This window comes from Giraffa tippelskirchi, chromosome 5, assembly GCF_054371585.1.
Source record: "Giraffa tippelskirchi isolate mGirTip1 chromosome 5, T2T-mGirTip1v1.2.pri, whole genome shotgun sequence".
Taxonomy (NCBI): domain Eukaryota; kingdom Metazoa; phylum Chordata; class Mammalia; order Artiodactyla; family Giraffidae; genus Giraffa; species Giraffa tippelskirchi.
Genome location: NC_137279.1, coordinates 115,832,028 through 115,847,356, shown reverse-complemented (window position 1 = coordinate 115,847,356; position 15,329 = coordinate 115,832,028). Strand labels below are relative to the sequence as shown.

Below are 15,329 nucleotides of genomic sequence, written 5' to 3'. Positions count from 1 at the left end.
TTTGGCTGGGTTTTTAATGCACTTAAGGTCTCTGAAGTTATCACAGCTTTCTTTTAACTCTTACCTACATAATATCCCTGATCACCAATGTTTACTGAAGTTTTATAATAGAAGTCAATAATAACACCAATGTTTACTGAAGTTTTATAATAGAAGTCAATAATAACTGACCTAGCATTTTACTGTTTATATACTTTCAAACATATTGTATAATTGTATATTCATAATAGTAAGATGGAATTGGTATAATAATTTAAGGATAAGAAAACCAGACTCAGAGATGAAGTAACTTTTCCAATATCATTCCAGAATAGTAAATGATGATACAACCCAGTAACCTAACTCTGATTTCTACTTCCAAGTCCAGTACTCCAGGTTCAGCAGGACATATCAACCCATACAAATAGATTAGAAGGATTGTATCATCAGATTTAACAGCTAGAATCATTAATGTAATGGTTAAAGATGCCCCAGACTAGGGGGAAATTTAAAGTAAGAGAATATGGCTCAAAAGGTAGAGAGTATATGTGTATGTCTGGTTAATGCTGTACGGTAGAAACTAATACAGCATTGTAAAGCAACTATACCCCCAATAAATATTAGTTTTAAAAAATAGAATAAAGGTTAATAAAAAGAGAGAATATGGCCCAGGAAGAAGAATAAAACATAATACATGATGATAACCTAGACAAGTGCTATGAAAAGGTAATGTTACAGCTGACACATGGATGGATAGTTTAAAAACTTGGCAAGCCACAAAATTAGGAGTAGCTATAAAAGGTCAAATAAAAAGGTGATTATTATACACACTGGGAAAAATACTGTTGTGATATATTGTGTTGCAAAGATTTTCTAGAAAAATATAGTTTTTGTTTACTCTGAAGAAGGTAAGGAAGTGGTATAGCATAAATGCAATAAAAGAACAGTTTTTAAAAAAGAGAAAAGGTACAAAAAATAAATGTTGGTATTTATCCTAACTGTATAAATGTATAAATGATTTATATTGGTATTTTATAACTTGAGCCATATACCCATATTTTCATTTAGTATAAATAACAATGTTATATATTCATACTTATTTATAAGCCCCAGATAGCACCATCAAAAAATATAAAAATGAAAATATATGAATTATTTATTGTACAAATGGTTTTCTAAAGCACAAAGCCTGCAGTTAAACCTAATAAACTAGATCTATACAATTTTATGCCTGTTATTAAAAATTTTACCTTTTTTTCTCATTGCTGATGGTTTAGCTTGGGTTTTTTATTTTATGGATTTCTTTTTAGCATTACTATTTAATATATAAAACAGATTTAAACCAACAAGTGCATAATTTCCCAGCTAAGAACAGGACATAGCAAAATACAGTACTATTTACTGTAAAGAATATAATATTACAGTGGTAATTTCTAAGAATAAAATTAAACTTCAGTAACCTAACCAGCGGAGAAGGCAATGGCAACCCACTGCAGTACTCTTGCCTGGAAAATCCCATGGACGGAGGAGCCTGGTGGGCTGCTGTCTATGGAGTCGCACAGAGTCGGACATGACTAAGCGTCTTCACTTTCACTTTTCACTTTCATGCATTGGAGAAGGAAATGGCAACCCACTCCAGTGTTCTTGCCTGGAGAATCCCAGGGATGACGGACCCTGGTGGGCTACCGTCTATGGGGTCGCACAGAGTCAGACACGACTGAAGCGACTTAGCAGCAGCAGCGACTTAGCAGCAGCAGCAGCAGCAACCTAACCAGAAGGCATCTTACATGTCTGCATTTCTAAATAAGGTTATTTAAACTTAAGCCAAATTCAAACACTGATTTCTTCTGCTAACATAGAGATAATTTTAGTTGAAGATGAACAGTGAGAATACAATGGAAATATATTTAAAGTTGGTTTTTCCCTGATGTCTCAGATATTAAAGAATCTACCTGCCAATGCAGAAGACCTGGGTTGGATCCCTGGATCAGAAAGATCCCCTGGAGAAGAGAATGGCTACCCACTCCACTATTCCTCCCTGGAGAATTTCATGGACTGTAGGCTACAGTCCATGGGGTCACAAAGAGTTGGACAGGACTGAGTGACTTTCACTTTCATATTTAAAGTAGTAATTAAAGTAGTAAGTAGTAAAGTAGTAAGATTTATACTCATTTAGGATAAAAAATATTAGAGAAAACTGATGGGTATGGCAATCAGATAAAGATAAATGGAAGAACCAGAATTAGTATCTGTACAAAAGACAAATGTCTTCTTCCCAATTATATTCCCTGGGCTTCTCTCTTCCATCATTCAGATTCCTGCTCAAATGCCACCCCATCACAGAGGCCACTCCATTAGAAACCATACTCACCTACCAGCTCCAGCACTCTGTCTGTTGAATTATTCATGAGACTCTCTAACCCTTTAAATATCTATTTGGTTCTCTCTTCCCACCAGAAGAGAAGCTCAACAACATAATAACTTCATTTTTGCTTCTCCCTGTTGTCTTTGCACTTAATAGTTACTCGGTAATACTTGCGGAAGAATTCAGTGAGAAGACCACTGCTAGAAAATTGGTTAAAATTAAGGAAAAGCTGATCAGATGCAGCAAAGTAAAACAGTTCTGAGTGACTCTTCATTGATATATAATCTTTCTCTTACAAATGGTCATTACAAACCATATTTTATATTTTTTGTTTTTCCTTCAGACAATCAAATTCAATTTGAGTTGTTATTATAATGGTTTATTATTATAAAGAATAAAGGCAAAGATGATAAGTTTTAATCTTTTTGTGTTGCTAAATATTACGTTAATGGCATTTAATTTATTGTGATAGATTTTAATAAAATTAATTGATCATATAATAAAATTAATAATCAACAATTTATTGCTTTTTATTTATTATAAATTTATTTATTGCTGCAGTTTTAAGTAACAAATATGTTTTAATGATTAAAAACTTTATATTAAAATTTTTACAGAGAAAGATAACGTCATCTTTAGAATTCTGAAACTTGCAGCTTCATACCAAGTTTTTCCAATTAAATAATGATTTTTATGGTATCAGTTCAGTTCAGTTCAGTCGCTCAGTCGTGTCTGACTCTTTGCGACCCCATGAGCCACAGCACGCCAGGCCTCCTTGTCCATCACCAACTCCCAGAGTCCACCCAAACCCATGTCCATTGAGTCGGTGATGCCATCCAACCATCTCATCCTCAGATTCAGAGAGAAGCACAGACCATAGAATGTGGGCCATCACAGAGGGGAGTGCAGTGGCCATGGAATGTGGTGGGTTAGTTTTTGCAAGCTGGGTGATTTCATATGCTAATAAGTGGGAAGATCATTCCAAAAATTGGGGAACCATCCACTCTTCAGTCTTTTGACAGTGCCTTGGAATTGTCCTGGCACCTCTGGGTGTGTCATTTAGCTTGCAGATTGAGAATCAAGGTTTAGTTGAATTTGACCAGTCATATTGGACCCATTTGATTTTAATTGGTTTATGTTATTCCCTTGGGCTATGTCATTCTTTCAAAAGTTGTGCCCTGTCCCCTTCCCTCCTGTTTCATGCTCTTTTCCTGAGGCCCGTCTGGGCCCACAATGTTGCCTCTACAATCTTCTGGAGAGACAACCAGAAAATAGCTGACCCTTGGGAGGGAAATACTGTATAATATCCAATCCCTCTAGATATTCAGGCCTTCATCTACCATCTTTCCCACAACATGTGCAACAAGAGCATCTCTCAGTGAACTCGCTAAGGTGGGTGACAGGCACATAACGCCTCCTAGAAGTACATCTGTTGGTGACATCACTTCAAGGGCAATTGGGCTTCCAGGGATAATGTTTGCCACTTTGGGAGTTAACTCTGCAGACCGTTTGGGCTCAAACCGTTATTACCCTTCTCCTAAAGTTACAAACATATCCCTGGATCAAATCTCCACTCCACTTTTATGGAACATCTGGTTTGTTGCCTCATCAATTTGTTCTTAAGCTACTTAGTAACTCCTACAACCAGGACCCTGCCCCCTTGTAGGCAATTTAGCTCCACCCCACTTATTATTAAAATACTCTTAATGCCCCTAACAGGACCAGATAACTCACTCCTTTGTCATTACTTCTGTTATTACCCAAAGTGGATTTATGACAATGAAATGTTTACCAATGGAAACACCCTAAACTGCTCTTATAGAGGACTAGGGGAGGAAATCAGTGATTTACATTCCCTCAAAGCTATAAGAGGATAAGGCTTATGGCTGTTTCACCATGTTCCCAGTCTCAGGGCACAGGCTTATATTGCTTTATATCATGATAACTATTCCCATCCACAGCGGACAAACCAGCAATGAGTTAAGATTACAACATCTTAATCCTACCCAGCACTGGTCATGCTGGAGACCTTGGGGATGCCCAACTCCAGTCTGGGAGTCCCAGGACATCGACCTGCCTCAACCTGCCTAGGGATCTGGTCCTGAAAAGGTTGTCATGCCTCAACCTGCTCAGGGATCCACCAGTCCAGGGATCCCAGGAGGTCAACATGCCTCAACCTGCCCAGGGACCCAACTCTTAGGAGGCCGACCTGCCTCGACCTGCCCGGGGATTCGACCTCCAGGAGGTTGTCACATCTCAGCCTGCCTGGGGATATGCAGCCTGATCCAGGGATGCCTAACTCTCAGGTTGCAACAGTACTGAGTAGAATAAGCTTCAAAAAGACTCATCCCTAAGGAAGTCGCCCAATGGAAATAGAAGGAGGCCTACTAATTTTTTTTTTCTTTTTTCTTTTCCTTGCTGTCATTGCTGTCTTTCAGATGAGAAATAACCAATCCACTCCCCAACAGATGCCCTTGAGATGCAAGGACAGATGTCTTTGATAACTGGAAACTGTTTGATCCTCTAACCCTAAGGAGAAGTCACTTAAAATTATTTTGTGCCACTGCATGACCATGGTACCCTCTGGGGAACAAGGATCACTGGCCTGAGGATGGGAGTTTAAATTACAACATCATTCTGCAGCTGGACTTATTCTGCAAAAGACAAGGGAAATGGACAGAGGTCCCCAATATCCAAATTTTCTTCTGACTAAGAGATATGAAGGAACTCTGTCTTAAGTATGGGATTGTTGTGTGCCCTTAAAGTGAGCCTACTAGGCAAATGGTGTTAGGCACAGACAACCAAGAGAAGGAAGCCCCCCTTGATGGCTCACCTCCCATGGCTCCTAAGTTGCCCTGGTGCTCCTTCCTTGTATCCAAATATATGCCCATGTCCAGGAACACCCCTCCACAAAAGCCAACTCGAGTATGTCCTTTAGTTGAAACTGGAGGAGAATTCAGACCAACCCGGGTCCATAAGCCCTTCTCCCTATTAAAACTAAAACAAATCAAACAAGACCTGGGAAGCTATACAGATGACCCAGGCAAATATATAGATACATTCCAACACATTACCTTGGCCTTTGACTTGATGTGGAGGGATATCATGGTTATATTTAGTCAAACTTTACCTGACCCTGAGCATGCTAGGGTCTTAAAGGAAACCCAAAGCTATGCCACAGGGCTTCACATGTCAAGGGATAAATACACAGTAGGGGAAACTTCAGTCCCCTCCTCAGATTCTAATTGAAATTATAATGACCCTGAGCACATCTGGAAAAGGAATCATTTTTTGACCTGTGCAAAGGCTGGACTAAAATCAGGTCAGCAAAAAGTAATCAGTTATGCCCATGTCTCAGCAATAACTCAGGAGCCCAGTGAGAATCCCATTGCCTTTCTGGAAAGGCTAAAAGAGGCCCTCTAATAGTTTATCAATCTGGACTTAGACTCTTACGAGGGACAGGTGATTTTAAAGGACAGATTCCTGTCCCAGTGCACATCAGACATCAGGATAAAGTTACAACATTTACAGCAGCAGGACCCTACTGCCTCTTTTAATGAGATGGTTCAGAGAGCCACCAATACCTTTCAAAACAGAGAACAGGAGAGGGAAGCCAAGGCCCAGGAGAGGGAGAAAAGGAAAGAGACAAGGCATGCCCAGATCCTGGCCATCCTCCAAGGAAACCCTATGGCAAACCCTGAGTCCTTGAAGGACAAGGCACGATGCAAATGCCTTATCTGTAGACAGGCAGGACACTGGGCCAAACAGTGTCAACACATGACAAGTCTTCTAAAAAAGCTTGCTACAAATGCCATCAACTGGGACATTGGCCGGCACTCTGCCCTCGGGACCCAAGAGCTGCAAGGTCAAGTGCCAAGCCTTCCCTCACAATGAAGTGGCCCACTCCAGCCTGCCCACCTGTCACAGATAACCATCATGGGGCTGGAGCCCAGGGTGCAACTGGATGTGGCAGGTAAGTCTGAGAATTTCTTGGTTGACACAGGGGCTACCTACTCTGTCCTGACCTCCTAGTCCAGAGCCTTCTCCTCCCAAACCTGTGCCATTTTTGGTGCTACAGAAAAAGCAATTACAAAAAATTCACCTGAGCACTTTGTTGTTGGGACAGACAAATATTTTCCCACCAGTTTCTGGTGGTCCCTGAGTATCCTACTCCCTTATTGGAAAGAGAACTTTTCCTGCCTTTGAAATCTTGCAGCTATTGCAGTCCTGATAGAAGATGCTTTAAAGCTCTCTCTTGGGGGCAAACTAACTATTTTTACCAGCCATCAAATGAAACAACTCCTGAATGGGAGCGGCCATTTATGGATGTCTGATCAAAGGATCCTCAGATATCAAGTAATGCTGATGGAAAATCCAGGCCTGACTATATCCCTTTGTGTGGTTCTTAACCCAGCTACCTCCTGCCTACGCCTGAGGGCTCTCTCCCCTTTCACTCTTGCCTAGAAACCTTGGACCACTGGACAAAACCCCAAGAGTGATTTACAGAAGATCCTCTAACCAATCCTAAGAGAATCTGGTACACTGATGGAAGCAGCTTTGTCTTGGATGAAAAAAGAAGAGCCAGAAATGCAAAAGTCTCCAATTTTGAGACCATAGAGGCTAAACCTTTGCCACCAGGCACTTCAGCCCAATTGGCTGAGCTCATAGCCCTGACTCAAGCTTTAGAGCTGGGAAAAGGAAAAAGAGTAGCATTTATACTGACTCCAAGTATGCCTTTCTGGTGCTACATGCACGTGCTACTATTTGTAAAGAAATAGGCCTCTTGACCACCCGAGGGTCCTCAAACATGGTGATCAAATCCTTAGGTTCTTGGAGGCAGTTCTTCTGCCCACTGAGGTTTTAGTCTCCTATTGTAAAGGCCACCAAAAAGGGAGCACACAAATGGCACAAGGGAACCAAGCAGCCCATCAGACAGCTAAGAGACCAGCATTACAGAACAATGATCTAATAGGGGTTGCCACCCTAGTTCCACAGACTAATTTGCCAGAAACTCCTTCATGTACTGAAGATGAGACTCTTAAACCTAAGAGTGAGGGCTTTGAAGAAGATCATATGGGGTGGTTCCACAAGGAGGGACTCCTTTGCCTGCCTGGGAACCTCCAGTGGAAGTTAGTTAACTTCTTACATGCCACTACTCATTTAGGGAAAAGGCACTCCAAAGATTACTAGAAAGATCCTTCAGAGGAACAGGCCTCCAAATGACTATAAGGCAAGTGGTCTCCTCTTGTCCCACTTGCCAATTAAACAACCCCCAAGCAGCTCGAAGACCCCAGCTGGTCTAGCCCATCCAACAATATGAGACCTACCGAGGAGAGGACTGGCAGATGGACTTCTTCCAGATGCCAGTTTCTCAAGGGTATAAATACCCATTAGTCATGATAGATACATTGACAGGACGGATTGAAGTCTTTCCCACCCAGACTGAGAAGGCTTAGGAGGTTGTAAAACACTGCTCCATGAAATTATTCTGAGATTTGTTCTGCCCAGGTCATTACAAAGTAACAATGGGACATCATTTACTTCTAAGGTTACCCAAGGGGTCTCTAGAACATTAGGCATTACTTATTATCTGCATTGTGCCTGGAGGCCTCAGTCTTCAGGAAAAGTAGAAAGAGCCAAGCAATTCTTATAATCAATGATTAAAAAAAAATAACCCAGGAGACTTCCCTGGGATGAAAGGAGGCTTTACCAGCAGCTCTCCTCTGCACCCATATTGCCCCTAAGAAACAGGTCAGTCCTAGTCCTTATGAGATGCTGTATGGGAGACCTTTTGTTTATGTCAATGACCTCTTCCTAGATCCAGAGGCTCAGACCCTCCAATCTTATACCATGGCCATTGGGCAATTCCAACAAGATACACACTTGTAGGGTGTGGTTGACAGGACCCCCAAAATTCTAAAAGCCACCACTATATGCTCCAGGGATGCAAGTCCTAATTAAATTCTGAAAAGATGGGTCCCAAAGGCTCAACTCCAGCCCATATGGAAGGGCCCCTACCCTGTAATACTTTCTACCCCCTCAGCAGTCAAGGTACCAGGACACGACTCCTGGATTCACTATTCATGAGTCAAGCCATGGAAGAAAACAGAAGAGGACACTCAATATACCTGTGACCCCTGGGGGATCCCTGATTCCTATTCAGAACTACAAATGAGTGTCATTCTAAGAAATACCCCCAAAATTAAGTTTGTGGGGATAAGATTTCTCAGGACAGCTCTAAAGAGCCAACACAGTTTGGCAGGGACAACACAAAATAGGAGATAGATCTCCTGATTCCTGAACAAGGAAAGACTTGAGCCATATTGAATGAGACGTGTTGTTTCTGGGTAAATACCTCAGGCCAAGTTAAAAAAGTCTTCCTGTCCTCAAGAAAAACATTCAGATCCTACAGAATCTCAAAGAATGAGCTGGAGAGTTCTCAGGGTGGCTACAGGTTCTCTTTGGGGGACCCTTCTCCTGGCGAGAGGGAATTTGGAGTTGGCAAATGCCCCTACTAATCCTTGTTATCACCATATTGATGCTGCTTATGATTGCTCCATGTATTACCAATTGTCTAACCCATTTTTTCTCTGCCCAGGTCAACAAGCTAAAACATGCAGTGCTGGTTCAACAAAGATATATAAAACTACAGCCAACCGTGGAAATTATCACCCTTAGATGGACACCAGTATAAGGACTCTAAGGCTTGAGACTAGGAACAGGGGGAGGCCAATGCCCTGTTCTGTCCCAGTTCAGCAGGAAGTAGCCAGAGAGACAATGATGCCCCTATTCCCATCTCTTGAGGGGAGAATGTTAGGTAGTTAGAATAGGAAAAAGGAGTCCAAAATAGTGGTGGGTAAAAGACAAAGAAAGGAAAAAGCCCACAAAAGTGGAACAAAGGAAGGTCTGAGGACCAGAGTGAGAACCTCAGGTGAGACAAATAGCCCTCCTGGCTAGCCCAATTTACGTAGGCTTGGGGGAGGAGAAAAAAGTATATAAAAAGAGAAGCCAAAATTGAACCACTGGCCTCTCTTCTCTTTGTATCTTTTGCATCAGCCCACCCTCATGCCTTGAGGATGTATTTTCCTTTGCTTACCAAATAAAACTGAGCTGCAACTCTGGCCCATCTATCGCTTCAAATTTTTGCTGTGGTGAGACAGAACTGGGGAAATTACACACTCCCACGACCTAAACTGAGCTGTAACACTGGTCCATTCGTCCCTTCAAATTTTTGCTGCAGTGAGACAGAACTGAGGAAATTACAAACTTCCCTGACAAAAGAAATAAAATAGAATGGTAATTGTAGCTAAAAGGGGAGAAGGTTGGGATTGATTGAGTAGAGACCTGAGAGAAAATTGTGGGCTGGTATCTTCATAATTTTAAATTACACAGATGTATGTATTCACCAATATTTATTGAATGGTAACAATAAGGTCCTATACTATCCAGGAAATTAAGTTCAATATCCTATGATAAATCATAATGGAAAAAACATGAAAAGTAACATATATTTAAATATGTAAAACTGAGTCACTTTGCTGTACAGCAGAAATTAAACACATTATAAATAAACAATATTTCAGTAAAATTTTTAAAAATTATTGAATGTTATACTTAAGATTTTTGCTTTTCCATCTGTATTAATTTTATGTAAAAGAAAAAAAACCACAAATATTTAACTTGGAAGCATGCTGAAGAATTTAGATATAAAGTATAGTGATAGTCATTATTTACCTTGAAATAGTTAAAAATAAATGGGCTCATGAGGGTAGGTAGATGAATAGATATGTGGTACAAAACAAATTATTGATTGTGAAACCTAAGCAAGAGGTAATATGAGTATTCAATGATATTTCTTACAATTTTTCTTTATGTTTTTGATAATTTTCATAATAAAATGTGAAGATAAAGTAGAAAGAAGAGAAACAGAAGGACCTGTTACATGAAAGCTGAGTGCCATTAGAACATATCACTTGAGGAAAGACTAATCAAAAACATGCCTGAGAAGTAATAATAATTTTACTTTAAAGGAAGTTTGAGGTCTTACTTTGAATATTTTACTATATTCTGTCATCTATGGAAAAATACTAATGAAATATGTTCATTTCAGTTCTCTCAGTCATGTCTGACTCTTTGTGACTCCATGGGCTTCAGCACACCAGGCCTCCCTGTCCAACACCAGTGTTTCAGTTCAGATCAGTTTAGTCGCTCAATCGTGTCCGACTCTTTGCAATCCAATGAACCACAGCATGCCAGGCTTCCTTGTCCATCACCAACTCCCGGAGTCCACCCAAACCCATGTCCATCGAGTTGGTGATGCCATCTAACAATCTCATCTTCTGTCGTGCCTTCTCCTCTTGCTGCAATCTTTCCCAGCATCAGGGTCTTTTCAAATGAGTCACGTCTTCACATCAGATGGCCAAAGTATTAGAGTTTCAGCTTCAATATCAGTCCCTCCAATGAACACCCAGGACTTATCTCCTTCTGGATGGACTGGTTGGATCTCCTTGCAGTCCAAGGGACTCTCAAGAGTCTTCTTCTCCAACACCACAGTTCAAAAGCATCAATTCTTTGGCACTCAGCTTTCTTTATAGTCCAGCTCTCGCATCCATACATGGCCACTGGAAAAACCATAGCCTTGACTAGATGGACCTTTGTTGACAAAGTAGTGTCTCTGCTTTTTAATATGCTATCTAGATTGGTCATAACTTTCCTTCCAAGGAGTAAGCGTTTTTTAATTTCATGGCTGCAGTCACCATCTGCAGTGATTTTGGAGCCCAGAAAAATAAAGTCAGCCACTGTTTCTGCTGTTTCTCCATCTATCTGCCATGAAGTGATGGGACCAGATGCCATGATCTTACTTTTCTGAATGTTGAGCCTTAAGCCAAATTTTTCTCTCTCCTCTTTCACTTTCATCAAGAGGCTCTTTAGTTCTTCTTCACTTTCTGCCATAAGGGTGGTGTCATCTACACATCTGAGGTTATTGATATTGCTCCTGGCAATCTTTATTCCAGCTTCTGCTTCATCCAGCCCAGTATTTCTCATGAGGTACTCTGCATATAAGTTAAATAAGCAGGGTGACAATATACAGCCTTGACGTACTCCTTTTCCTATTTGGAAACAGTTTGTTGTTCCATGTCCAGTTCTAACTGTTGCTTCCTGACTTGCATACAGATTTCTCAAGAGGCAAGTCAGGTGGCCTAGTATTCCCAAATCTTTCAGAATTTTCCACAGTTTATTGTGATCCACACAGTCAAAGGCTTTGTCATAGTCAATAAAGCAGAAATTGATGTTTTTCTGGAACTCTCTTGCTTTTTCAATGATTCAGCAGATGTTGGCAATTTGATCTCTGGTTCCTCTGCCTTTTCTAAAACCAGCTTGAACATCTGGAAGTTCACGGTTCACGTATTGCTGAAGCCTGGCTTGGAGAATTTTGAGCATTACTTTACTAGCATGTGAGATGAGTGCAATTGTGTGGTAGTTTGAGCATTCTTTGGCATTGCCTTTCTTTGGGATTGGAATGAAAACTGATCTTTCCAAGGTCCTGTGGCCACTGCTGAGTTTTCCAAATTTGCTGGCATATTGAGTGCAGCACTTTCATAGCATCATCTTTCAGGATTTGAAATAGCTCAACTGGAATTCCATCACCTCCAGTAGCTTTGTTCATAGTGATGCTTCCTAAGGCCCACTTGACTTCACATTCCAGGATGTCTGGCTCTAGGTGAGTGATCACACCATCGTGATTATCTGGGTCATGAAGATCTTTTTTGTACAGTTCTTCTGTGTATTCTTGCCACCTCTTCTTAATATCTTCTGCGTCTGTTAGGTCCCTACCATTTCTGTCCTTTATTGAGCCTTTTGCATGAAATATTCCCTTGATATCTCTAATTTTCTTGAAGAGATCTCTAGTCTTTCCTATTCTGTTGTTTTCCTCTATTTCTTTGCATTGATTGCTGAGGAAGGCTTTCTTATCTCTCCTCGCTATTCTTTGGAATTCTGCATTCAGATGGGAATATCTTTCCTTTTCTCCTTTGCTTTTCACTTCCCTTCTTTTCACAGTTTTGTAAGGCCTCCTCAAACAGCCATTTTGCTTTTTTGCATTTCTTTTTCTTGGGAATGGTCTTGATTCCTGTCTGCTGTACAAGGTCATGAACCTCCATCCATAGTTCATCAGGCACTGTGTCTATCTGATCTAGTCCCTTAAATCTATTTCTCACTTCCACTGTATAGTCATAAGGTATTTGATTTAGGTCATACCTGAATAGTCTAGTGGTTTTCTCCACTTTCTTCAATTTCAGTCTGAATTTGGCAATAAGTAGTTCATGATCCAAGCCACAGTCAGCTCCCAGTCTTGTTTTTGCTGACTGTATAGAGCTTCTCCATCTTTGGCTGCAAAGAATATAATCAATCTGATTTCGGTGTCGACCATCTGGTGATGTGGTCAATTCATTTATTTAATCATTTAAAAACTCTATTTTCCATATGCCTTGCTATGCACTGTACATCCCACCTGCTATATTCTGACTACATAACTGGAAAAGAGAAATATATAGTGGATGCATTTTAATAAATAGAAACTAAAAGATAATGTAGGATGGTGCATGAAGGACAAAGAACTTTGGAAACACCTAGAGTGGATGTCCTGAATGGGTAGCTTTAGAGGAAAAGCTCTGCCATCACTGTAAAAGATAGACTGAAAGTCATTGCAGTAGTCCAGGTAAGGAGAAAGTTCATGAAGAATATTGATAGAAAATTAAAGAATTAGGTCATCCTAAATTGCAAGTCCACTTATCTTTAAATAATTAATTTACCTGCTGTTTTGAAGGACTTGATAGGGTTGAGAGGTGTCAGGGACAAAATGAGTCCAGGCAAGAGGAAAACAGTGTTACAGTTACAAAAGCACTTAGTAAGATGGAAGAGAAGATTGCTTGTGAGTACTATTTATTGCCTGATGTTGAGGCCGTATTGTTGAAAATTCCATGAAACCTTATCCAAGGCTTAAAATCACCATGGTTATCCTCAGTCTCATTCATGATAGCTGCCCAAGGAAATCTTTTTTGCTATCGTCTTTCTGAATGAATCAAATAATTCAGACCACCCCAGTGAAGTCTAATTAGGATGAGCTTTTAAATTTATCTAGGGAAAAATGTGTTTAGAGTTAATGAGGCATTGCAGGGAAAATAGACCTAGCCCTAAGCAATCTCCATAAGAAGAGAGCATTCTAGCAGCTTAATTCAAAGACTGCATTGTGTGTGCATGTGTATTGAAGAGAGATTTTTGTTTTTTTCTTTCTTCAACTTCTCACCCTTAAACCAAATTTCACTTGAAAGAAGTAAAAACATTAAGATGACACTTTAAATTTTGCTTTTAAGAAAAGGACAGGGAACATTCTCCTACAAAAAGCCAACAGCATCCTTTTCTTCAGAAATAAAACTCCACAAAAAGTTGAATATTCAATTACATCTTACAGTGACTGAAAATAAAATCATGTTGAAAACTGAAGAAAACTTTCTTTGTATATGTATTTTGCATGCTTACTTTGTATAGAAGAAAAGCACTTTTTTTTTTCTTTTCTCAGATGTTATCTGAAAGAATGATATGTTTTGAATTGTATTAACTGATTCAGACTATTTCAGGTAATATTTAAGGCTGCAACATACTGATTTATTTGGTAATGACTTAATTACAGAGAGTAGCTCTCAATCAGTGAATGATGGAGACTCATTTACAAAGGACCAAACTGACACACTTTGCAGATGAGGTTGATCTCTGTCAGGTGGGTCCTAAGGTTTCCCTGCTGAAATAATGCCAGGAGCCCACAGAAGTGACTTGCTCTCTAACGAGATTTTATTAGCAGCTTTCACTTCGTTGAATCACTTTCTTACTTTCCTACCAACATTTCCCAGCCTCACCTCCTAAATATCCTGCCATCATGTGAGCTCAGTTGATTCAGTCGTGTCCCACCCCATGGAATATAGCCCACCAAGTTCCTCTGTGCATGGGATTGCCCAGGCTAGAATACTGGAGTGGATTGCCATGCCCTCCTCCAGTCTCCAAACCTGGAGATCAAACCTGCATCTGCCTCTGTCTCCCGCATTGCAGGTGGATTCTTTACCCACTGAGCCATCTGGGAAGCCCCTTAAAGGTCCTATTTTTAAGTGAAACTTTGTCTTAGTGCCTTCTTCTGAGGCAACTCAAGGAAGACAATCATGGAATGCTAATTCTTAAGGCACACAGCTGGATTCCCTTAGCTAATATGTTATCTAGAACTTTTCTTGTTTTAATAAACAAAATGCATCTTTACTTTTCTTGTTATATTTATCTGATTTTTGAAATCAAATTATATTAAGCTTATAAAATTTAAATTATTATTATGTAGTTATTGATAACATTGTTTGCTTTTAAATATTTGGTGTCAGGGTTTTGTTTATCTGCACCTATTCTAATTTTTCTTATTTAGTTTTGTCAGAGATATGCTTATCTTTACAAAGAACCAGTTTTTAATTAATTTTTTCTGATCTTTGTCCATTTTATTGATTTCTATTTTATCTTTACTCTTTTCTCTTGTTTCCTTGTTCTTCTACTTTCTAATTTCTTTTGTTAAATGCTTTAACATATTTTTAAACATTTTTACATATTTTAAAATACATTTTAAACATATTTAAAGGTATTGTTTTCACATAAAGACTTTAGCTATGTCTCACAGAATTTGACATAACTTTTTTAATATCAAAGAATTCCACATATAACTAATTTTTAAAGCCTTTGCATGGAATCTTTTCCAAGCTAAGTATTATTTAGTAGGATACTTTGTTTCCAAAAATAACCTGTTTAATGCTATCATTTAAATATCAATTTCTAATTTTATTGTAACTTAGAGGATATTGACTTCAGGAATCTGATGAAGCACTGCCTTTTTATGACCAAATACATACTCCATTTTTACAATTTCTTAATATCGGTCTTTCTCTGTCTTTCCTTTTTG

General features: G+C 39.5%; 1 protein-coding gene across 1 annotated transcript in view; it reads left to right on the top strand.

Moving 5' to 3' along the window:
* Positions 1-9,465, top strand: part of LOC145507884 (uncharacterized) — a 542,600-nt gene extending 533,135 nt beyond the window's left edge. The window contains exons 6-7 of the mRNA XM_081495372.1: positions 4,783-6,317; positions 8,943-9,465. Coding sequence (XP_081351498.1) covers positions 4,783-4,793 — 11 coding nt within the window. The 3' untranslated portion in view covers positions 4,794-6,317; positions 8,943-9,465. The remainder of the gene's footprint in view (positions 1-4,782; positions 6,318-8,942) is intronic.
* Positions 9,466-15,329: the final 5,864 nt, after the last annotated feature.